The sequence below is a fragment of the Electrona antarctica genome, assembly GCF_951216825.1.
Source record: "Electrona antarctica genome assembly, chromosome: 12".
Taxonomy (NCBI): Eukaryota; Metazoa; Chordata; class Actinopteri; order Myctophiformes; family Myctophidae; genus Electrona; species Electrona antarctica.
Genome location: NC_136793.1, coordinates 19,949,949 through 19,976,919, shown reverse-complemented (window position 1 = coordinate 19,976,919; position 26,971 = coordinate 19,949,949). Strand labels below are relative to the sequence as shown.

Sequence of the window (26,971 nt, the reverse complement as noted above, 5' to 3'; positions counted from 1 at the left end):
GCTTGAAATGTACTGTAATTCTGCAAACTGTTAATAAATATTTCAATCAAAATCAATCAATCAAAATCATCATCATCATCATTATTATTATTATTATTATTATTATTATTATTATTATTATTATTATTATTATTAACAGGTGTGAGATTTTTTAAGCCTAAACAAAAAAAATAAAAAAATCACCAAAAAAAAGTCACATGATCACCTCTTATTTCCTGCAGCAGTAGCTTAGCTTTCTGTTCGCTCTTGCGAGTTGCGACAACACTGTATTTGCATGACGGCTGTGGTCGCTCTGGGTCTGAACGCACATTTGTGGAAAAATCAGGAATATTTACATTCTTTTATATTGTAAACCGGAGGCCTTTGCCTTTTCTGCAAGGGGTGGTACAGACAAAAGGGACGACTATATATACATCAATTATATACAGTCTTATTTTTTGGTTGTTAGCGTGTAAAGCCCATTTTCATAATGGCGACAGCTGCGGTATCTGCCACTGCTGGCTTGAGCCCCAACTCCGGCTCCGGTGCTGAGTTGGTCCGCGGGCAGGCCTTCGACGTCGGGCCTCGCTACAGCAATCTGTCCTACATCGGAGAAGGAGCCTATGGAATGGTGTGGTAAGATCTGTTAATGACACATTCTACATTATATGCCATACTCATGCACTGTCTGCCACTGATGTACCGTTCTGAGGATTTGACTGTATGCTCTCATCATGGCATTTATGAAGAAAGTTAATTCAACAACTTGAGTCATACTACTTTAAACGAGGGTTCTCTACATATGATGAAGCTGTTATAATAATAATAATAATTTATTATTATTATTATTCATTCAGGTGTCATTTTTCCTTTTCACATTCAATATCCAGGCTGCAAATGTATCACTCACAGATAAACACATTATCTATCTAAGCAAGGGTCATAATTTAAAGCGATTTCATTATCAAGTTTTGGACAGTGAAGAAGAATTGTTTTCTATATATACAAGACCACTTAGAATATTTTTCTAAGAATAATTTTAGTTTGTAAAATAGAAACACACAGATTCACACTAGATCAGTGATTCTCAAACTATAATTTGAAGGACCCACTCTTTGCAATCACATCGATTATGCCATGAACCCCCCCCTTACAGGTCCCTTTGGTTCCATTTATACACTTGAATTTTTTTTTCTTTTCTTTTCTTATTTTGTTGCATCTTGAACCCTAGCATCCCTATTCTGCAGGTAACATTGCTGTGTGTGTGTGTGTATGTGTGTGTGTGTGTGTGTGTGTGTGTGTGTGTGTGTGTGTGTGTGTGTGTGTGTGTGTGTGTGTGTGTGTGTGTGTGTGTGTGTGTGTGTGTGTGTGTGTGTGTGTGTGTATTATACTAAATACAATACGTGTGTATATAGTATAGTGTATAGGTACTGACACAAGGATTAAAATGGAGAGAATGAGTAAAATAGTTAGGCTAACTTTTAAATGTGAAGGTGAGGTAACATTCAAATGGCATCCTTGTCACAGTTTAGGCTGGAGCTGAGTAGCATCCGTTCCTGGGAAGGCATTTGATGGTGGCAAATTAGGTGTTTGGGGCAACACATTTACAACTCTAATGACCTTATTTTTGTCATTGCTTTGCCCCTTATACCTACACTCTCCCAAAATGGTTGCCCACCTAGCTCGGCACTGCTCCCAATCCAATTAACCTCAACCTCATGCAAAACATTAAGTGCAGCTTGGCTTTAAAAGAGTGGAAAATGATATTGCGTGTTTGTGATGCAATATCTATACATGAAGAAAGAAACAAAATACTGATAGCAAAGCTGTAACTTTAAGAGCCCACCCTCCCCCACATTCTCTTCAGGAAGTTCAAAGTCCTCACTTTATTGAGAAAGAAGAGAACTAGAAAGCTTGAATAAAATGTCACTAACTGGTTGTTTTGAACCTTAGTTGAAGAACTTAGTAGGTTTAATGTGCTTCCAATTTAATTGATTATTACTTTTTGTATATGTAGATCATTTTATAATAACAATAATTAGAAGTATAATGCTTAAAACTCTTGTCGTACAACAGTGTTACTTGCCATAAGATTGCAGATCTACAAGCTGGTAAAGAGCGAGGGAGGTGCTGATGAACAAACAAAAAACACAAAGCTGAGTAGAGCCCGACCCATATTGGCCAATATGGCCGTTATTTTACTTTTGTTTACGACATCACTATCGGAAATTATACAGCTGATATGTAAAGTTTTAACCACTTTCAACCTGACCTCTGTATTTTGGGCATGTCGTCATAGATGAAAAGTTTCAGACATTTTCCAAAATAGCCAATCTACAAGCTCACAACCCGTTGTGAACTGGTTGGTTGGATATATAAAGTAATTGCACTTTTTTGACAAAACACTGGTCAAAACATGCTCTGTGGAGTGTGGACCCAAAATCGGGATCGTTAGGCCTAACAAAATAATACTTTGGTTTCCGGTTGCCGACCCACTATTAAATATGCGCGATGATTTTATTGGCATTTGGTTAAAAAAAATAAACCAAAAAAATAATCCGAAGAGTCAGACCAAAAAGGTCTTTGATCACTAAAATTCTCTTTGGTGAGACCACCTGGTCGCGCGAAGTGAAAAAGTATTTTTTTGTTAGGCCTTACCGGACCCCAAAATCTGGCATTGGCCGGGCTGTAGTCACAACCTCCAGGAGAAAAGACCAAAATCTTGGGAGAAGCGTTGACTCAGGCCAGGGCAGGCTGTGACAACACTCTTTAGAATGGATGGAGAAACCAACTAAATGGACAGGTAGCACATGCACATTAGTGATCGATTCGATACCATACATCTCAATGAAACCGTCAAACAACACATTATTATCAGGCATGATGACTTTATAAATGTCAGAATTCCTTCAATCAGTGAGAAGTACAGGGACATAATGACAACTTACTTACGACGCTGATTTTCATATCATTGCTGTCGGGAGGAAACCACCTAACTCCGCGATCGTGGCCACTGGTGTTTTGTCTTATAAACAGAGCAGTTGTGAAGGTACCTGTCTGCAGCCTGTGAAAACAAGCCCAAACTGCGTTTTGGTTTATAAACTGTACAGTAGTTGTGATTTGTGGCTGTCGGGACTCGGCCACTGTACACTCGCCACTTCTGACTTCCTTCACGTTATTACTACCACCTACACTCCCCCAGGCGGGGCACGATTGTGCCTATGGTGTGTGGCTGTGTGCTAGCAGCAGTCACCACCAGGCTCCGCCAAACTTTGTTCAACTCAACTGTCATCTCTGGGCCCCAACACGGTTGTGTTGTCTGCGTAGCACTAGTAACCAGTGTTGGGCATCGTTACTTTCTAAAGTAACGTCGTTAGGTTACTGGATTACTGCCCATAAAAATAATCCCTTACCGTTACAGATTACCTTCTGAGAAAAGTAACAAGTTAGATTATTTTCCGTTATTTTCCGTTACCCGACAATTAAAACCCATTTTTAATGCTTGCGCAAGTTGTTTACATTGTAGGATATTAGGCTACTGCCTACCGTCATTGCGCCGCATTATTACGGCCCTAATTAACTCTATGGTTAAAAACGAGAATGATACACACCATGAACTGACCATAGACAATATCCCCTTTACAGCTCTCTCTTTATTAACGAATATAATTCGCCACAATCGCCAGCCTATACACGTAGGACTGGACAGAAAGGCTGTTGCGCTGCGCTCCAACCAGCCAGCAGCGCGCATAATGCCCTCTCCACGGCACACACCGCGGTGCATGAACAACACCACCACCACCACCACCACCGTGGACCCACGGTGGTGGTGGTGGTGTTGTTGCTCATGTTTTCAAACTATTTTCTTAATTTCCTGAAAAATTCACATTTTTGAGTTGGGTGGTTTCTTCCCAGCAGCAGAGATATGTTGTGTACAAGAACAGTGAACACGTGACTATACTCCTCATTCTGTAAACATTTCCACAGCGTTGTTGCAGGTGTAGTATGAAGTGTAACAAATGTGATGATGCTGTTGAAGTGATGGTGCTAGTCTTAACCACTTGAAACACCATCGTCCTTATTCTGGTGCGCAATTCAGCAAAAACCTACAAGCTCACAGTGCATCTCAGTGTGAAACATTTTTAACTTGTTGATCGGCTATTTCCGGTGAAGAGATTTGGTGTAGAGTAGAGGTAAAAAAAGGAGTGTATCTAGTATAGACCCAGGGTGACCCCAGTTAACTAAGTAGGAATTAAGTGGTTAATGAACTCTGAGCTGGACCGATTTATCGATATCTGCCGCTATTTGTCGGTATCGACATTTATGCAGCCGATGTGATCCATCAACCTAGTGATGCTATTTTGAGCATGTCATAGGGGAACATTTTCAAAAGTTAACAGAAGTTTTCAAAAATTCATGATGCAATGCGTGTTGAACCCCTTCAAGGACCCTTACAGCCAGGTCTGTAACTCTTGACAGTGTACAAATGGAACCAAATAGACCCGTAATGCCCACCAAACTGGAGCTCCATGAAAAGTTTAAGAATCTCTGCTCCAGAGCATTTAACCACTTGAGTGCAACTTCCTCTGCAACGTCTCTCGGTTGCTTGACCCATGTGATGCTGAAATGCAGATGATGTAGCGTAGCCTACTGCTTTATTCTGCCATAAGCCATCCTCTTAAAATTCCACCATAGAACCCATCTCCACGGCAACCTCTCTGCCTCTGACATCAGTACCACCATACCACAGCCAATCAGAGCATACAAGGGGGAAGTAGAGCCTTGACACTCTTAAATGCTGTTTTGTTGTGCAATTCAGAGGAATATATAATTTGTGTGATTATGTCTGCTAAGATGCAATTGCGTTTTGTTAAAGGGCACGTGAAACATTCACTGGCTGTCTTATATTAACTAATATTAATGTTTATTAGTGCTCAACACATTGACACACTATTTTATATATTGTAGAATATTATTTACTGTTGAGAGATTATTTCACCGGTGTAGATGCAACACAATTGCACAAAACTGTGATATTACTCCTGCATTGTTTTTAGATGGACTGTTACATTGCGGGTATATTTAAAGGTAGGGTTAGTGATAAATAGCTCTATAGTTTATTCAAATAGTAGTTGTTGCTATATAGTGTTTGTTCATTAACAGGGTCTCCCTGTCTCTCATGCTCTTTAGTGAACAGAAAATGCATGTTCAGGTCGGGATACCAATTTCATCCAATCAGAAGAGGGAACTCATACAATTTCACTTGTCTATCCTGCATCCTCACTATCCTATAAGTAATGACACAAAGAAATGTGAGGGCAAAATTGAAACTGGAACGCTATAAAATTGAAGCTGATTGAGCTCTGCACGGACGGATAGACGGGAGCGAAAAACTGGCCGTTGGCCTAGTGGAGACTAGAGTGAGACGGTTAACATGCATTTACATTTACATACAGAAATAAGCAAAGTTGGTGGTAATATGATATCCATTATGCCAATCATTTAGCTGACATTAGTTCGTAACAATATTTTCACACTGCAGGTGCAGGATTGGTTTTCTAAAGTGCTGTAAAGATAATTCTTGTTCAGAACATTGTGTTGCCAATTGGAGTGAGAGATGCAACAGTTGTGCAGCATTGGCATCTATCAGATAGCGTAGTGTGTTCTGGGTTCCAGCATCTTTTTTATTTAGTTTGTCCTCAGACCGTAAGCAATTGTTCAGTAGAATATATATTTGATATAAATGGGCTTGTATAATATCTTCCTGCCATACGTTTATTCCGTTATATTATTTGGTGAAGTCCTGTGATGTTAAACTTTGGACGTTTCTTCTCATTTGTACTTTATTCACACTCAAAAGTTCAGCTGATCCATGAGCATCGAGTATGAGGGGGCTCGCTTGTCAAATACAATACACCAGAATTATCTACAAGCTGTCAAGGCATTGCGATGGGAACCAAAGTGTTGTAAGCTTGTAGATCTGTTCTTTTTGAGAAGCAACTCTGTACAGACTGTACTGTACTACGCAATGCTTGTTTCCTCTTCTTGTTTCACATGGTCCTTCGATGGAAGCCCTTTATGGTGTTAAACAGGGTATGGATTCCATGGAACAATGCAAAGAAATTGTTCACACATGAATGGCGTGCACATGAACGGGTTGAATTCATGTGATGCACAGCACAGAAGAGCTTTGTGAATGAGGCCTATTGGGCACACTTCTCTAAATCCAAGAAGGATCAGTATTGATGTGCTCTGTATTGCATATTGGCATATGCTTTTGTACATGATCCAGCTATTAAAGTGCCTGTAGCTATTGCTATGGCCACATTGTGGATTTCTAGGATTAAATGCGCCTCTGTTATCCTCCCATTACCTGAAAAATGTAAATACTAGCACTCAAATCCAGGGACGACATAGTGTACATGGGGTGCATTGTTGCATACTTAGTGTAGACTAGTCATTGGTTAGACATAAGGTTGGTGAGGGGTGCGTTAAAACGACCGGATTAAGGTTGGCGAGGGGTGCGTTAAAACGACCAGATTGGCCTGGGCCATGGCTCAGTGGTCCAGGCACCTTGGCTGGTAATCCAGTCTGGCAGTGTGCCGCGGGTTCGACTCCCGATCCCGACGGCCTTTACTGCATGTCTTCCCCCCCCATCTCTCTCCCCATTTCCTGTCAGCCTACTGTCTGTCCCTCCATAAAACATATAAAATAAAGGTGAAAGCCAACAAAAACGACCGGATTAAGGTAGGTGAGGGGTGCGTTAAGGGTTGGGAGAGGTTAGGTTTAGATGTGCTACCCCGTGGGAGGTTAGGGTGAGGGTTTGAGATAGGTTGTATGACTTGTACATTATCAACAGCAGTATCAACTAGTCCATATTTAACCAATACAGATTTATTTTTTATTTTTTTAACCACTTGAGAGGAGAGCTACTGAATTATATGGAACTCACTCAGTAGAATATATATTTTATATATATAAATAGGCTAAAGGCTTATATAATATCCTCCTGCCATGTGTTTTTTCTGTTATATTATTTGGTGAAGCCCTGTTTTAGTGGCGCAGGCAGGAATTAATTATTTGCTGGGCCGGGGACCACCTGGGTGGGCACATTTGTGCGTTAATTAATTCATATTCATTTTTAATTAATTAATACTCGTTTTTGCCTTCAATTTCCTACAAATATTAAGTCAGGTGTCTTAGAGATTGACAGGTGTAATGTCAGGCTGCTACAAGACACTTCATCCCATCCACATTCCCAAATATAAACAAAATATCACACCCGTGTGAAGTGAGGGGTGCTCTTATCATCATACATCATCTCATTCCGGCCAATCACTATTTGTATCCTCACCTTCAACTTCAATGTTTGTGCTTACGCAATGCTTAAACACTCAAACCTGGCCATTCATTGTCAATGGCATTCAATAATTGTGTTAAGTCTTGTTAGAAAATAGAAAGAAAATAAGAACATGTATAAAAAAAAAAGAAAATTGTGTTAAGACAATGTTTGGGTTTACACAAACCCTCAACGCTGGACATAGGAGGGGCTAGCGCCCCCTCAAGTTAAATAGCAAGATAACACCCATAGCATAGCAGCAGACAACAACATGGGCACAATCAATGAAAATCCATTCGGCAAAAATTACAATTATGTAATGTCTTCAATCACGTAGTATCAGTTTCCAGGTTGAAGAAAAACAAAGCAGCCACATTCTAGACATGATGACGGGCATCAGGCAGGCATGACCAATCAATCTACGCAGGTACAGATGGACAAACTAGGCAGTGCCGCTGGCTATCATAGGCTATAGATCCAAATAGGAATTGATGAATAATAATAATAAGACATCCACGGTCATATTTTGCTAAATTGAATGCAGTGATTGCATCCACATTATACTGTCATCATATATTGGGAGAAAAAAAAAAAAAAAAACGTTGTGGCTGGACCCAGTTCAGACATAGGCCCACCTATGTCTGCACCCCTAGGCTGTGATGTTAAACTCTGTGCGTTACAACAGGTTAAGCACAGACTGTGCTTTTTGTCTTGTTAAATATTATATTTAAAAATATTTCTGTACAGTAAGTAAAGTGTGCAGTTTGTGCACCAAATGACAAAATTGACATTTAATTTCTTCAAAATGATTATTCTGTTATTTTTTTTAATGTAATTGAATAGTCCATAATTGATGTATAAGGGATCAAATGATCAACGTGATTGTTTTTTATGATTGACTAAATCTATTAGACTGATTAACCATGTATGCAGCTGCAGCATTTATATTTTACCTTACAATGAAGTCGCACAAAAATACCAGATCTGCCATTTTTGATATTTTAGAAAATTAATGTTTTTTGTTTTGTTTTTTCTGTTTTTGTTTTTCCTACTTGGATGCTCATTTCCGTTGAATGTATCAGGGATATTATTTGTGTGCTTAGCCCAAAGAGTCTACTGTGGATACAACGCTACCCCCCCCCCCCCCCCCTCTCCCCAACCAGCCCAACCCCTTCAACATTCTCATGGTAACAGCCTATTGCATAACAAGTCGCTCTGGCAGCCGTGGAAAGCCTTGTACTCCAGTCTCCTTGGAAACAGCGCCCTCCTCCCCCCTCCTTCCTGCGTACTGAGCATGCTCATAAAACAATAGCGAAGGAAACAGGAAAGGCAGCCCAGAGTCTCTTTTAACCACTTGAACCCCAGCATCCATTCTGGGAAGGGGGGATTAGGGGAGGGGGGGTGGCATTAGCCCAAAATAGCTGATCTATAATATCACCTATTTTTGGCGAAGAGAATTGGTGTAGAGAGCGAAAATCTGTCTAAGTACAGAGCCAACTCGGTTCCAATTTACCAATGTAAGCTTCTGCTTATGAGACACCTCATCGGCACAAATTATTCCTAGCATTAATGGAATCAGTATCACTGTAAAACATACACCTAAAATCCTGTTCATTTATGGTCCATTTGGTTGCATTTGCACACTCTCTGAGATATATTAAGAATGAGGACTTTACTGTGTCTGAGGGTGTGGGATCGGTTACCGGGCGTATGCTATGCCGAACAGAATCAGTAGCTTTGCTTTTTAGTTTGAAAATAATGTAATGTATGATAAGCTACAAGCTAAGGTTTACATGCTAAGACCTTGTCATTGTTTAATTGACAAGGTCTTTATATATCAGGTGGTCTTATCTTTTTGCCTTTTTTATTTAGTGCTTTCTTGTATTGATTTCTGAAACTTCACTTTAGTTTTTTCTCTGATATGACCTTCTCCAGTGCACTGCTTCAGAAATTCCTTCACATTGTGATGACGTTCGATTTGTCCAAGTACTTGTTTTTGTTGGTGTTACGGAGATAAGGCACAACCTTTTACCCTACTGAGATAACGGGTATGAATTAAATCCTAAATCTTCTTCAGAGGCCTCCCATACATTTAGATTTCAAATAATTATAGCGTGTAGGGTTGTTGTATTACAGATTTATCTTGTATAGCTCTAAGGGTCTGAAAGGAGACACATTTGGAGATAACATTTTTGCTTAAAGCTGCAATCAGGAAATTATTAATGACTGAAATGTTACACAAAAATCTAAAACTAAACAAACCGAGACTGAACAATATGAGTATATGTTAACAGTGGTCAGAGCCAGAGGCCTACTCTCTATTGAGAAATTCACCCTGTTGTTTCTAGGCCACCTACTGGTTGACAAGTACAGTTGGAGGCCATCGATATTGTCCTTTTTCTTTTTGCTGAGGTTTGCGTGATCTGCGCAAAAGGACAGTTAACCCATTTTTGGCGGGAACCCCTTTTGGTGTTTTAAACATTATGTTATAATTTAGCTATTGAAAAATAGCAGATCGGTGGCGCGCTACGAGCTTGTAGGTCTGCTATTTTTGAAAAATCGTGAAAAGGATTTAGAAGGATTTTTTTAAATTTTGATGTCAGGCCTAAATGGGTCAAATGATAAGGGACAATATCGGTGGCACCCAACTGTAGCACTAAGCACTACAGAATGTTGCCCCATGCAGAGTGGGGCTTATTGTCTCCACCAGGCCGACGGTATGGGAGAGTATGTTTTGCACTCTGTCCGTCCGTACGTGTGCGTCTGTGGACAGCTAATCTCTGGCACTGTAGGCTTTATCGCAGCCAAACTCTGCAGTCTGCACACACACTTCCTGGATGCCAGAGCTGAACCTCTGCCCCAAATGTTCCACATGGGCCTGTTATAGCGCCACCAGGTAGCCGATTTGTGCGAAACACATTTTTTGACAGTACACCTTGTCCAAACATCCTGCAAATTGGTACACAATCTCTCTGCAGCTATCTTCTCTTTATAGCGCCACCAGGAGGCAAATTTATGTATAAACACATTTTTTGATAGTACTTTATCCAAATTTCACGCAAATTGGTACATATGATCTCTATAGTCATGTGATCAAGACGAGTCTGTTTGATTTCACATATTCTATCCTGATTGGCTAAGATTGACTTCAGTTCACTTGAGTTTTCAGGAGTGGCCCGTTTTGTACAAAATGCCACAAATTATGAACGCAGCGTCCGATTGTGGTGAAGCTGTGTGCACGCATATTCCCAGTTGTCTGAGGAAGAAATGCCACTTGACATTTTTCAAAATACGGTCCAATCCTGGTGGAGACCTGTGCCCCGAGGGGCACTTTTCTAGTTAGATGTGTGGTCTCGTGTAGGAGACGTGGGTTTGAATCCTGGGTAGGAGAGACGTTTTGGATTGCAACTTTAATAGTGTTATTTATTATTGCTTATGTATCCATTAATTTCTTTATTTTGCTTTTTTTTGAATCATGAACCAGCGCTGCCTACGACCGTGACAATAAGATCCGTGTGGCCATTAAGAAGATCAGCCCCTTCGAGCATCAAACATACTGTCAACGCACCCTGAGAGAGATCAAAATCCTGCTGCGCTTCAAACATGAGAACATCATTGGAATCAATGACATCATCCGCACGCCAACTACAGACCAGATGAAGGACGTGTATCCTTAATCATATGACATGATATGTCATGTGTATTGTGTATATCTATATCGGCAACATCAGTCAGTAGGGATGTGAATGACTAAGTATTTAGCGAGTCGATTCCGCTGGCTGTATGCCTGGGGCGAGTTGGTAATTCGGCGACTCGTTTGGTATTCTTCGAGACCACAAAATGGAATGAGCCGGTCCATTTGGTTACACTCCCAAAGTTAAATTACTGTGTTGTATCATAATATATCAATAATATAATATGGTGCGAAGGGAAGCAAATGGGTGCAAATGTGCATGAAATTATTTCAATGTACTAGAAATACGAAATCTTAGAGGGTGAAACAGTATGCAACTCAATCAATTTACAACCGTCCGACAGGAGTTTTCATGTAATGCACGGAAGACTTACGTGGGTGGCTCAGTCGTGTAACTTTCTCGACCTTAAGCTGTGTATGTGTTCAACAACACAGCCATGCAAAATAACACTGACAGCTAGGAGGTGACGAAAGCTTGCCATCCTTACCAACGGTTGCTAAACTATTGGCATTGGACAGTTGCTTTTTGGGGTGGCGTTTAACGAAGGGCTAATTCATCTGAAGTAATCGAAAAACATAATTTTTTGTGTTAACGGTTCTGTCATCTTGTAACTTTAATACAAGCATCTTAAAGTATTTTGTTCAGCTGTTGCACCTTGCCCTCATCTCCTCACCATTCCACAAGGGTTAATAAACATTGTACCAGCTACGGTATCTCCCCATCCATCAGGTTCACAGGAACAATATAATCTCAGTCAGACGTCATTACATAGCATAAGGCACTGATATGCTGAATGAGGAACAAAGGTGTCCACCAAGAATAATCATCAATGGTGATTAATAATCGTGATTACAACATTTAGAATGATAATCCAGATTATAATTTTCGCATGCAGCCCTAGCAAGTAGGTACAATTGCAATATAGACCCTTGTCAAATTGTGAAAATCAATCAGAATAAATTGATTGTAACATAAATTAATCCATTCTGGACGGGAACCCCTTTTGGTGTTTTAACTAAGCATTATGTTATACTTTAGCTATTGAAAAATAGCAGATCTACAAGCTCGAGTGGCGCGCTACGAGCTTGTAGGTCTGCTATTTTTTTTAAATTGTAAAAATGCGGCACAAATCTTTGAATATATATTCTTTCAGCGAACTTTTTTATTTATTTCGACGTCGGGCCAAAATGGGTTAAGATGAACACCTTAGCTTGGCGCGATGCAGATATATTGTCCAGGATCTCATGGAGACAGACCTGTACAAGCTTCTGAAGACCCAGCACCTGAGCAACGACCACATCTGCTACTTCCTCTACCAGATCCTACGAGGACTCAAGTACATCCATTCTGCCAATGTTCTGCACCGCGACCTGAAGCCTTCTAACCTTCTTCTGAATACGACCTGTGATCTTAAGGTACAACATTTTTCAACTGGAATTTGGCCAGTATGAAATGTATTTGATTTGGATCATCTTCACCTTGTATAAACTTGATTCACGTATCATCCTGTTGACTTTAATGTTGTATCTCTAACATTGTAGTCACACATTTTACTGCAATCGTTGTCCTTTCTCAGATCTGTGATTTTGGTTTGGCTCGTGTGGCTGATCCTGACCACGATCACACCGGTTTCCTAACAGAGTATGTAGCCACACGCTGGTACCGGGCACCTGAGATCATGCTCAATTCCAAGGTGAGTGTCAATTTTAAAATGATAGCTACAATTAAAGAGACTTACAGTAAGAGTTTTATTTGATTTGATCAATTTACTGTATGGCCAGGACAATGGATTATTATTTTATTATTTAAGATTCAATCATGACTGAATCTGGTATGAAACTAAAGGAGTTTCCTTTCAAATATACCATGAAGACAATATGACCAGCATTACTTAAATCTATTTTGTTTGTGTTTTGGATTCTAAGTTTTAAAATGATCTACTGTTTTGCTTCCCTTGATACAAATCTGCTATAGCTATGAGAAAGTAAATTTTATCTGTAAGATAAAGATACGATACTCACTGCCAGCACTGCAATTTGCCTTCATGGTAGACAGTAAAATTATTGTGTAGCATGAAGTACAGTCTCTAACAGGGAGGAGATAAAAACTGAAAACTAGTTGCAAATAAATTAACTCGTCAAGGTAACCTCTTCAGAACTGGCTTTCTTTAAGGCATTTGCCATAGATCCCTTGAGAATCAAGCCAGACACTAATATGAATCAAGCCAGACACTAATATGTATTCAAAGGTAAAGGGTTCATTGGGAGCAGATGAGCATATTCAGTATTTTAGCCGTTTTACCGCTTTCCTCGCAACAACAAAGCTGCTGCTCTCCCAAATCTGGCTGTGACAGGCCGTCTGCCCCACACGGAATACTATCGCCATTTTATTTCATTGTGTCAACTAAATCCTCATTAATTGCAAACTAGATTCAACATACTCACGCCTGCACACATTCTAAATATGCCCCCGAAATATTGTACTGAGCAAATGGACTGTTACCACCTTCAATAATAATGATAATAATAGTCTTTATTGTCTCCACATCATATATTTTCTTTGTCATGGACACTTGTACAAAACATTAATAATTCTACTCGAGTTGGAAGTAGGGCATTCACACGATTTATCGATTTATCGATTTCATTAACACAAGTCGATTCAGATTAGGAGGAGTCGAAAGTTGAAAAAAAAAAAAAAAAGTTTATCCTATATCATATTTTTTGCTCTGTGTGCGTGTGTACAGAATTCAAACTGTAGCATTGATTATTGTCACGGAAATAAGTCAATCCTTGGTTTCTGTTGTGTTTGAACAATAATAGCAATTCAAAACAGAACCTCCAGTCGCTGTCATAAGAACGGGAGGTGCGCTCATGAACACGGCAGCAGAGCCTATTTGTGCACGGCTGCACGCGCACCTGCAGCCCATCAAGTATAATTTATGCTTCGTCCCGCGATGGTGTCGCGCACGCAGACCTCTACGCTCACAAGTCACAACAGTCGCATCTGCGATGCGATGTGAGCTTGTATATCAGCTGTTCTCTGTGCGCAACACTGTTGGGAATTGATTACATGAAACAGTCACCCATGCGCCCAGTCCCAATGTTTGTAAACAAATAATTGGTCTATTAGTTTGCATTGCATTCAGAAGTTCAGAACGCGCCCTTAATTAAAAACCAACTGCAGCTGTGTATGTGGCTCTCAGCGCGCGGTGTCCCACTATTGACTGGCTGAATTTGAAGTTTGAACTGCGCTGCGTCAGAGAAGTAACAGATAGAAGCACGCAAACTTTATCCCCAAACGATATCCCCCTCACCTCCATGCTGGAAATAAAACGTCTGGCTTTCCGAGGCTACAGCCGTGCTGACGCAATGACTCCTGTTTCTGGTTTAGCTTTACGCGCGGGGCACATCATATGAACCTCTCCGTCTCCGGTCAGTGCGGTGCGGGTTGTTGTTTATTTGCATGGCTCAGAAAATAAGTAACAAACTAACATGAGAACGTTATCGAGTTGGAGGGGAAGGAGGAGGAGAAGGTTCACGTGGAAGGTAATGCAGATTGTATTCTGATGATGTGCCAAACTGCTGCTGGCTGCTGTGATGATAATATATAGACATATGTCTTCTATATTGTGTTCTGAAGGTCGGGCTGACTGCCACTAGTGTTAATGTTATATTTTGTATTGTGTACTTCTCGGGCCGCTGTGCTGCTCTGTGCTGCTGCGCTGCTGCTGCTGGCGCTGTGTGCCAATGATGCCCCCTCTCCTGTTGTGTTCTCTTTTCTGGTCTGTGTACCAGTGTGCGACGCACACACTGTTTAGTATTTACTATTATAGTTTTATGTTTTGATAATCAGCGCTTTGCCATATAGATGATACATACACTGTGCCATATTGGTGAGGCCACTGTGTGCGCAGTGCTTTGTTTGACAGGCTCCGTATTGCGTGCACCTCCACCCGCCCCTGTTGAGCGCGCGCACCCGTCATACAAAACGATAAATCGACTCAAGTTCGACTTTACTGTCTGACAAGTCGACTTGGAAAAATCTCAAGTCGTTAATGCCCTAGTTGGAAGCATTAAGACCCATTTTAACCCTCAATGGCTTACTTTCTGAAAAATAACGTAATTGTAAAAAGATTCACGGGTTTAGATATTCTATTTACAATGAGCTGCGGACGGGAGCTGGTGCCACTTGGACCCGGACGTAACGTAGCACTACAAAATGACGTCGGATTGAAATACTGAATTATGGACCCAACACACTGTAACGGCTCACCGAGCCTAGGGCGGTTATGGTGGAATAAGGCAAGGTGGTATAAGCCAAAAGTTGTTTATTTTCTTACTTCTCTGTGGCATACAGGGTGAAACAATAAATGTGCTACAAGTTGTGAACAATGTGAGCAGGCTGAGCAGGACCAAAAAGCAAAGAAAGCAACAAAAGTATCCTAACACTGTACCCTATATCTGACTGGTAACCAAAAGAAAACCCTGACTGACTGACTACTCTAATCTTATGCCTGCCGTCAAACAAAAGTACATGTAAGGTGCCTGCCTAACTAGCTATGGGTGATAACAGTGGAAATACTAAATAGTAAATGGCTTAAAGGCTCAGAACTCTCTTTCCCTGCACGGAGGGCGCGCTGTCACTACTCTACTCTTAGAGCGACAATGACAGACTGACAGCGGCCTGGAACACTTTAGTGGGACTTTATGCCGTCAGGTGGGACAGGGTGGAGGAGCTGGTTGGATGCACGGGATCGGGCGCAGCCGGCCAATGGTGGAGCGTCAGGAACGCTCTCCACCAATGGCTGGGCAGGACGGATCTGCAGAGACGGGACAGAACAGGGCGTGCGCACAGACAAACGCAGACATATAGCAGACCCGCGCCCCTACATCCGTAACACACACCAAACCGACGTCATCGCTGAGATGTGTTGGAAAGGGCCTGTGGACAAAAATCTGTTGTCTAAGGCGGTGGTGTCTACACTGCTGAGGCGGATTGTCAGTTTGTTGTGAGGCGTCACTCGCCACAAGGGATTCTGCCTGGCAACTTTGGTCTAATCCAGTGTTGAGTAGAACTCTGCAGAGTCTTAACTGATCCAGCACTTGGTCGACCTGGCACATTGGATAGCCATCAAATTTGGATAGTTCTTCATCTCACAGTAGGCCACATGTAGAGTCACCGGGCTTAAGCACGATGGTGCCACACCGGGCATAGCTGATCTACGATCTCACAATGTGAAGTGTTGTGAGCTTCACAAAACATATATTCAGAAAGATATTGAAAACATTTGTGAAATGTGCCATTCATAATAGTCATTTTAGTAAAAGTATATCTTGTTGCCAATACTTTTGTACTTTTACCCAAGTCAAATTTTGAATGCAGCCTTTTACTTAGTATGTCTGTATTGTGGTATTGGTGAAAAATCTGAGTACTTCTTCCACCACTGGCTGCATGCTTTATTCACAGGCAAATGTGCATTATCTGTGTGTCTCTCTCCCTCTATCAGGGCTATACCAAATCTATTGACATCTGGTCAGTAGGCTGCATTCTGGCTGAGATGTTGTCCAATAGGCCAATCTTCCCAGGAAAACACTACTTGGATCAGCTCAACCACATTTTGGGTAAAAAGAATCTTATTACGATGCTCCTGTTCGTAATGTAATTTTAATTTATGTTCACAGTTCACACCTTGGCCAAACAATATAGTTGTTCAGTTACACAATGTCCTGCAATGTGGTTCTGTGAGTAGGCGTCTTCAGACGGTGATATTTGTTAACGAAACAGACCTCTAGTTTGAGAGGCAGTAGTCAATATCTACCGGCAGCGCTGGATGGATTTGGAAGTTTGGCACTGCGTAGTTGAATGTGTACAGCTGGCGGTAAACGATAGGCAAATTGGAGATCATCGTCCTGTAGTTGACTTTTGCATGGTGCGCTATAGAGCAAACTCCTCTGGTCCAATTAAAAGAAGATGAAATGTGGAAAAATACAGGATAAACTCATTAGGTCAGTTTCTGATTGGTGGATACTTGTTGGAGGGATATCAGGTTGGATTAATGCAGTCGATTAACTCTGAGTCAGACACAAATTCCCTTTCCTTGTTTTTGACCATTCTCTCTCTTTTCAGGCATTCTGGGCTCTCCCTCCCAGGAGGATCTCAACTGTATCATCAACATAAAGGCCAGGAACTACCTTCTGTCATTGCCTCTGCGCTGTAAAGTCCCCTGGAACCGACTGTTCCCCAACGCTGATCCAAAAGGTATGAAGCCTGAGTAAGGGCACGGCCACAAATGCGTGATTGAAACAGCCACGTCCCGTTCACTTCCATTCTATGTGTGGGAATGGGGTGGAGATAATGGTTGTGGTGTGTTGGCGTGCCATGTGCCTTTACGCTTTGTAGTGATAGTTGTGCACCAAAAATAGACTATCTTTAAGCTCACAATGCATCACGTTCAACATGTTGTGTAGGTCGGCTCAAATCAGCTGAATGCCTGAATCTGTCTTGAGAGATTATTTAAATTCAGACCTGGTTTTATTTTTCAACTCCCCTCTTGTTGTCTTTGCTTACATAATTATAGTTAGACCCTGGGCAGGTGAAAAAAGTTGTTTTCTATTGACAACCGGGGTATGTAAATGTGCTAAAAAATAGTACTGGCCATTTTATTTGGGAGAAATCTTTCACATCTCAACTGTGTAATGTTTCCTTTGCTCTAGCACTGGACCTGTTGGACAAGATGCTGACCTTCAACCCCCACAAGAGGATTGAAGTAGAGGAGGCCCTAGCACATCCCTACTTGGAGCAATATTATGATCCTACAGATGAGGTAAGATGATCAGTAAACATTGCTAGGTGTCAAATTAACAGTTTGTTTGTACATTGTCTCATTGTTCATGCTGACATATTTTCAATGAGGATGCCTTACCGTTTGTGAGTGTAACTGCACCCTGTGTCTATGGATATCTATGAATGTACATTCATTGTCTTCAAATCACAAAACGGTGAAAATGGAAGATCTAATGGCCTGTTTTGTCCAACTCTGTAGCCTGTTGCTGAAGCTCCATTCAAGTTTGACATGGAGCTGGACGACCTACCCAAAGAGACACTGAAGGAGCTCATCTTTGAAGAGACTGCACGCTTTCAGCCAGGCTTCAGGTCCTAACTCGGGCCCTCTCTCACAGGTAAATGTACAAATCCGCCGTTGTCTCTATCTACTGCAGAGTCCAACCGACATGTACCACCGCTACACGAGAAGCCATCCAGGAAGGTTTATGGATTGTACAAATGTGTCCGTCCCAATCGTCCCATGTCCAAGGATTCGTCAGTGATGTCACTTATCACTGACTAAATTAAATTTTATTAAAGTGTCAAATCACAAGTTGTCTCAAGACACTTTACATATAGAGCAGAAAACTGACAAAGATCCACCCAGAGCAAGCAATATTGCGACAGTGGCAACGAACAACTCCCCCTAAGGAAGAAACGTCAAGCAGAACCCGACTCTAGGGTGGGCGGCCATCTACCTCGACCGTGTCGGGGGAGAGGGGGGGGAATAGAAAGAAAGAAATAGACAGTGAAGGAGATGCAGGCAAATACAAGTAGTAACAATAATAAGGAATGTAATAGTGTAAGAATATAGTATGGTATAGAAATGTTGTCCGATAATATATAATGTACAAGAATATTACGATATAGTGTAGTGGTGTAATATGATAGCGGCCCATGGTCGTGCTCTGTGAGGAGGCCAGGTTCACAGTCACACTTTCGATGGGCTCCGTGAAGAGGCCTGGTCCACAGTCAAACTCGGCAGTCAGTTGGGGGTTGGGGGTCCATATTAGAGGTCCACGGAACTGCAGAGTGGAAGGCAAAAGAGACTGGGGAGTGGCTCCCCGGATGTTGAGTTAGTGGCAAGCCTTACTGGAGCCTATACAGTGTTAATTACAAACACAAACAACACAACAAAGGTGAGGGGTTGGGTGGAGGGGTCCCACAACAAAGGTGAGGGGTTGGGTGGAGGGGTCCCCTTACTCAGTTCTCACCCTTTTTACTTTGTCAGGTGACCGAGGACTGAAGACCAGTCTAGCCATAGATATTATAAAAAATAGATGCCTCACTAGCCGCTGCAGTTCATTGGAGCGACGTGTATCCCAATGAAGGCAGGAAGTCAAGCGGAAGTGCAGTGCTGAAGGCTTTTTCTTTTTTTTTAACAAATCTTTTTAACAGTCATGACAATACATTACATTACAATACAAAACAAGACAAACAAACAAACAACAAAGTTATCAATACAACATCAGAGCCAGGGGGGATTACTAACAGAAAACATTAAAGAGTGAACAAAAAGCAACAGTTCTCCGCAGCTTTCTTATTTAGAAGTGCTGAAGGCATTTGCTGAAGGCACGCTGCGTCGCTGCCCAAGTGACGTCACTCATGCGACTCCTCCATGTCTCTCGCTGTCACTCAAGTGACTACTGGCCAATCACAGTGCGTCTTTTTCGGGACTTATGTTACGCACGTGGAAGCTTGACATTGAAGGCAAATGCTTTGGAAGGAATCTCGGGAGAATTGTGCCTTCAATTGTGACATGCGCCTCAGAGCCGGAAAGGGCGTCTACGTTTATGTCTATGAGTCTAGCTATAGGCTTTGTCGTAGAGAGGTTTTGAATCTAGTCTTGAATGTGAAAAGCGTGTCAGCCCCACGGACCGAAGCCGGGAGAAGGTTTTTCTACTGAAGCTGAGGTGCTTGGGACTTAAACGCCCTGCCTCCTATTGTAACTTTTGATATTTCTGGGAACTGTGAATGCACTGGTGTGGCATTAGGATTGTAGGGATCGATGAGTTCTTTGAGATAGTGGTGCCTGACCATTGAGAGCTTTATAGGTGGTGAGGAGGATTTTGAACTCTATTCTGTATTTAACCGGGAGCCAGTGTAGAGAGGCCAGTGAAGGAATGATATGATCTCTTCTTCTGGTTCCTGTCAGCACCTGTTTAGAGACTTACTTGGGCAGCCTGATAATAACAGTAGTCCAGCCTTGAGGTAACAAATGGATAAGTGGATAAGTGACGAATCCTTGGTATCTTGTTTATAACCACCTTCGACGAGCATAATGGTGTCCTTTCTACGTCCGTGCTACTTCCGTGTTGCACGCTGTACGCTGTGTTGCACGCTGTCGAATCCTTGGGATCCTTATCGTAGCATTTCCACGTGTGGTGTGTTTTATTACTACGAGCTGTATTTCGTCACGCTCGTGCTAATGAAACACTATACAGGATTATTGTTTCATGTCAGCATTCAAGTACAACTATCAGAAGATGTAACCCAGGTAAAGTATTGTCACTTTGCAAGTTTTAACACGTTTTTAGTTAAACCATGCCGGTCCACGAACATTTTATGAACTGTCAGCCGGTCTGTGATAATGGAACAGTTGGGAACCCCTGCAAATGGAAAAAATAAAAATCTGGTTAATTAGATCTAATGGAAATATGAGATTTAGTCACAACTTAAGCTCTGATACTTTAATTGGTTAACCGTTCTCAACCTGGGGTTTTAATTTTGGCATGTCATTGGCAATATTTTACAAAAATGTTCACACACATCGATTGTACAAGATCACAATGTGTCACACTCATTGTGAGCTTTGTAGTGGTAGAAGTTGTTTGGAAATATTTTGAACATATTATAAGATGGGGCTTAACTGGTTAAATATTTGTGAAATCCATAGATGTAAATAGATCTATATATAAAAAGGTAAATATGGACACAGGCGGTTAACTTTCCACCTGACACTAGTGTCAGGTGGATGTACACGATATCCACCTGTGAGGCTGTGACCCATAACCCTTTACCGAAGTGGTTCTCTAACTTTTTCATGTCAAGGACCCCAAACGAATATATATATTTGGCTGTGTACGAATCTTCATGTCTATTCTCACCATGATGTATTCTTACAAAGCTCAGCATGGTAAAATATATAAGGGGTTGTGGTTTTTACATTTCCACTTACATTTCTACTTTCCGCTTCAAGGCAGTGGAAAAAAACTTGACCTTGAAGATGCCTGAAACGAACTTGATTTTGACTTGTACAAATCCAGACATAATGTTATCTCAAATGAGTTGGGATGACGACCATTACTGCATCTAATAAACAGTGTTTCTGAAAGTGGGGACATGGGTCCTTAAGGGGATTCTAGTGAGGTCCCCAGCTAAATGATTTATAGTTGGAATGGAACCTTGCATATCTGTAACGCAGAGAGTGTACAAATGGAACCAAATGAACCTGTATCGATTTGTAATCCTTTAAATAAAATATATAAAAAACACTAATGATCAAGTACCCTGACAGGAATCAAATTGTGGACTTTTAGATCAATACCTCTCCACATCGTTTTGATGTGTTTTTGCTGACAGACATTTGGTGACACTATATATATTCTATAAAAAAATGTGCCATTTAAATTCGACACTGTCCTTTCTTTCAGGTGGTGATCTGGATTGGCTTCTCTGCTGCCACTGTACCCCTCTGCCTCCATGCTGTGATCTCTGTTTCTGGTATGGTTTGTATTTCCTGCCTGTTGTCCACATCAACTGGATTCCTTGGGTCTCACTCGTCAAGTCCACTTTGCTCAGGAATGGCGTCAGGAATCGATCCGTTTCTCTCCTCTTGCTGTCTTTCTGTCCTGCTCCTTCTTCCTTTATTTCTCTGTCAGGAGGTGAGGGCAGGGGGAGATCAAGGCTTGCAGTGTGGACGTAAAAAAAAAACATGTTTTAAGCCAAGATAAACAAACAATACGTGTGTGTCTCAAAGGCTTTGGCTCTGGCTATCATATTCAAGATCGTTGTCTTGTCAAATGACAGTGATTACAAACTAGCTGTTGTGTTGGTGCAATTGTTGCTGTTCTAATTAATGCCTACCTTGCACAAGCCATGGTAGATGATTTCCGAGTGAAGGGGTTATCTGAATCCTTCATCTAAAAGGTCTTTTGAAATTTCAAACTTGTCACACTGACAAGGGACATTCTGAGTTGTCTCTCATAAAAGACAAAAAAAATAACCTTCATGAAATTAACTGATTTATGCAATGAAATCACGCAATCAGTCAGACTTTGTTGGCCAAAAAAATCTCTTCTACAGTGTTTGAGTGTTAGCCATCTAAAAGCTCTATTGTTTGTCAAAGATTTTCTTTTAATACCCTTGTCTCATATATGGCCCAAATGCAATATAGACTAAAAAGTCTTAAAGAAAATGATGGAACAGTGATGAAGTATGAAACGCATTAATTGATAATGTTTACCTTCTTGACAATTGAGATGTTTAAGATATTATAATGATAATTTTGCATACACCCTTAGAGAACTGTAATTATTGGTTGGTCATATATGACAATAATAACATGTGCATTACACGGTTATCCTTATCAATTTTGCCTTAGTGATGTGGAAACTCACAGAAGCACTAGCCTATATGTATAGTATGATATTTTTTAAATGGGAAAATTTACTTTAACAGTCAACATATGAATAACAGTTATTACGGAGAACTTTTTTTTGTCTGGAAGAAATATTGTGATGCCATTTCTTTCCTTTTTTTATTTTGTCTGTAATGGTTCTGTTGCCCTTCTTCCTCTTATGTCTCCCATCTCCGTTAACCATTTAAACCGTATATAGTTAGTTGACCTGGGTCGCCCAGGGTCTGTACTTATTGGCACCCTCCTTTCTCCCCTCTGCACCAAATCTCTTCGGTAAAAATAGCCAGTCTACAAGCTCATAACGCATGGCAATGTCAAACTTTGTGAGCTTGCATATCTGCTATGGACTGCCGAATGTTCACCCCAGAATAGGCCTGTCACAATTATTACATAATCGCAATTATTTGAGATGATCACAATAATTGTGTCATAATCGTCGTAATCGTTTACATGTTGAAACATTTTCACACATTAAAAAAAGCTGAAATGGTACATCTACAAGCGTACAACCCATCACTTGGTGACGTGTTGTAAGCTTGTAGATCAGTTATTTTTTTTTTGTATAAAAATGAATGTCAGTAATTTCTTTGTATATTTCATATTTGTCATATCTTCCCTTTGCATGTTTTGATTACCAGGCAAACAGAAATTGATTCTTTATTCATATGTTTCAATGTTCAATGCCACAAACAAATCGTTAATCACAATTATTTGTGTGACAATTAATCATCAACTTCAATTTGAACCATGACCGCCCTACTCCAGAATAGGGACGCTAGGGTTCATATGGTTAAATCTCTCTTTTACCTTGTTAATAATACTGTGCCCTTTGCATGACTGTTAAAAGCTCTGTATACAAAGACAATGTTCAAGTGCCACAAGGCTGAGTCCTTTCTTTCGGAAGACCCAGGCTGTCTTGTTCGAACTTTTTGTGGTATCATTCTTTTCACGCACATGGTGCTTATGTTCTGTTTCTTTCTGTGCTTAGGCTGTGCTTAGGCTGTGCTTAGGCTGTGTGTGTGTGTGTGTGTGTGTGTGTGTGTGTGTGTGTGTGTGTGTGTGTGTGTGTGTGTGTGTGTGTGTGTGTGTGTGTGTGTGTGTGTGTGTGTGTGTGTGTGTGTGTGTGTGTGTGTGTGTGTGTGTGTGTGTGTGTGTGTGTGTGTGTGTGTGTGTGTGTGTGTGTGTGTGTGTGTGTGTGTGTGTGCGCGCGCACACACATACCAGTTTTGCTTGATGTATTTCTTTTGGCCAAATTACCTGTAGGTGGTTGCAAATGGAGAAAGGTAGCCATCTGCATGGTGGTTTCAAAGGGAGAATGGTAGATGTATGTGTCTGCCACATTAAACACAAACCGCTTTGCTGCCTGTTCTATGAAAGGGATCTAGTCGTGCACAAGTTGAGGTAGTTACAATAGCAGGACACATTGTATTTTCTATATAAGATCTTGCTTTAAAAAACATTTTATACTGATGTGTTTTGCCAAATCAAAACCAACAGAACTAAAACTACAGCAGAACTCAAAACTAATGTTATCCATTGTCAATCAAATACTGTTCTATTTTATGGTTTTATTTCAGACGAATGAAAGACAACACTTGGAAACATCAATTAGACCTCATTGACAGATTTATAATGATGTAATTGTATAGCTCTACCAAATGTAATGGCTGCCAATTTATTTACAAGTGACCACGTTTCTTGGTAGACTTCATGTCAACAGAGGACACCCACTAAAACAACACAAATAAAATAAACAAAATGTCAAACTAAAGTTATAACACTAAAGCATTTCAGAATACAGTTGAGAAAATCTAGCATTCTCATAGAATATGGCTCTATTGGCACTTACTGTAAACTAAATCATTGGAAGCTGAATCAAGTACAGGGCCAATTACATGAATGTTCAGCTGCTTTGGCTGACAAATCATTGCATGCATGAAAACAACTTTTCACAAGTTGATTACAAGAGTATTGGGGTGAGTAAGTTCATGAGATATAAATGTCATGAACTCTGGGGGCGAAAAAAAAGACTTGAACTTCTAAGGAGAAATTCAGACCTGCATTTTTCCCCAACGTTAATCTAATGCTTAATTTATGCTTCGTCACACGCCAGACACTTACAGTGTCACACGCCAGAAAAGCAGATCTACAAACAAACTGACGCATTGTGAGCTTGTAGAATGGCTATTTTCAAATGATGACACAGTCGAACAATGAAGTATAGATTGTGCTTAAACTTTTTTCTTTATTTTTTTTCCCCTCGTCACAAATCTTTGGTCTGAGCTGGGCTTCAGCCCCGGTGCTCATGGCACACTCAACTGTATACGCATCTCTTTGACAAAATGCACTTGCTTCTTCACTTCTTGGGATGGGACATGTCATCCAAGACCAGGTGCCTGCAGGGACTTGACATGCCTGTAGATCAGTGGTTCTCAAACATTTTTAATTTCAGGACCCCATAACTCGTTGAGAGTTACAGACCTGTAAATGTTCCATTTGGAACACCCTCAACAAGGAAGCCTGAGGGTCCCTGGACCCCACTTTGAGAACCACTGTTGTAGATAAATGGTGGTGATGAGAACATTAAGGGCACTTGAAATCTTACTGGGATTCTGTTGTATGATAAGCTTCTGCCGAGTTCTTTGTGCGATCTGTCTGTTTTTGTGCCTTTTTTGATAGTCTTGATATCCAAGATTTGATGTGCAGCTTTTGTTTAGTCGGTTATCCATTGTAACTGCAGTATGCTCTTAAAAATGAACCACAATCAAATCGGGAGGGGTGGGTTTAGAGGTGGGATCTCAGCTCCTTATCTTTCAGTTGTGTAATTTGAATGAGAATTTGTTGCCACAGCTGTGTGATTTGTGACTGTACTGAAAAGATGAAAACGGAACATTTATATTTTTATGTTACCCTTTCTGAGACTTTTTTTAAATGTTTTGTGCAAATATTTTTATTGTAAAATGAATGTTATGTTTCTAGCAAATGCTAATATTGTTTGAGTTGTTTCCAATTTAACTACTTCTTGCTGTATGTTTTTGATCAGTATAACCTTAAATTGTGTAGTTGACTTTTCAGAAGGAATCAGTATATTGGTTGTATTAGAAGGGGTTCTGTTTCACCTGCCATAGAAATGGTTTAAATTGATTGGTCAGTTTAATTTTGCTGTTGTGTGAAGGATTTGACTTGAACGAAGCATTTCTTTGCTATGATTAAAGACTGACTGCCACTTTGAAACATCTTCTGCCTTTTGGTGTTTTTTATTTATTTAACTTTTGAAATGCATTTACTAGAAAATGTAATTGTTATGCAAACAATAGCAATCATAATAATTTACTTCACTACATTTAATTAAATGCTCCTTGGTGAAAACATTGATTTGAAGAGCAGGCTTATCCCAAATAATTACCTTATCAGAAAATATAGCTATTCCCAATAATTGCCCTTCCACCAGTTGGCATTTGTGCCTTTTTGAGGGAGGAATAAACATATTTTCCAATGAGCACTGGAAATGAACTAACAACATAGCCACGAGAGACTAACATCTTTTAATGTCCTCCATAATCCAAAATCATCTAAGATGTAGCACACACCACCCTTCCAGGCAGACATTTAAGTACATATTGGTGTATAACTGTATAACAATTTGTAATTCTAAAACTGCACGTATTTCGACTAGTAGCCTATGTAAGCCTATTCCTCATCCTCATATCACCCAAAGGTGACACCTGACATTACAAGATCTGCCAGCCCATTACGAAATCCAAAATCCATGCAACTGAGTCCAGGCAAAAATAAATGTTGGAAAAAAATGAACAATTTATATTTAAATCGACAGCATCGATTAAGCTTCATGGTTTAAAATGGCTCTATTAGACTGGGTTCCAGCCTGAGTCACACAAAATCACCCAGGCTAATAATAAACATCTTCCTTCCAGCTAAAACCTTCACAGCAGGTAAACCTAGCCTCGCGTTGCGATACTAACACAGACCTATCACTGCGTTTCTGTTGCCGGGGGCAATATGCATTAATTTGCATTGCAAAGTGACTGCAAGGCAGATGGAGGCTGGCTGCGCCAGGCTAAGGTAAACCAGCATCACACATGTTGAATAGTTTCTGCTGCGTCCCGCAGAGGGCGCTCAAGTGTTGCAATCCTTGTGCGGATTAGTCTATATTCCAGCTCGGTCGACACCATTTTAAACGTTTTATTTGCGGTATATGTGGCGTCTGGTTAACTCTTCATCTTCATAAAACACACACACACACACACACACACTCGTTAAAGTGTCTGAAAAGCCCAGACGTTGGCGGAGCTAACGCCCCTCAAAAACGAATCTATTTAAAACTTGTGATTGACTATTTGACAGTGAGACCAATCACCAAATACTCCTTATCAAATAGCATTATGAATCCGTGTTGTGCTTTGCAGAATGCATGTTCGATCACAACATGACTACAGTATTCAAGCGTCGGTGGGCTATGTTTCATGTTATTGA

General features: G+C 40.7%; 1 protein-coding gene across 1 annotated transcript; it reads left to right on the top strand.

Moving 5' to 3' along the window:
- Positions 1-253: 253 nt before the first annotated feature.
- On the top strand, positions 254-25,715 carry mapk1 (mitogen-activated protein kinase 1). Its single transcript, XM_079516230.1, has 9 exons — positions 254-615; positions 10,803-10,985; positions 12,239-12,428; positions 12,590-12,706; positions 16,523-16,637; positions 17,143-17,274; positions 17,730-17,839; positions 18,059-18,194; positions 21,492-25,715. The coding sequence occupies exons 1-8, from the start codon at positions 470-472 to the stop codon at positions 18,173-18,175; spliced, it is 1,110 nt and encodes a 369-aa protein (XP_079372356.1). The 5' UTR covers positions 254-469; the 3' UTR covers positions 18,176-18,194; positions 21,492-25,715.
- Positions 25,716-26,971: the final 1,256 nt, after the last annotated feature.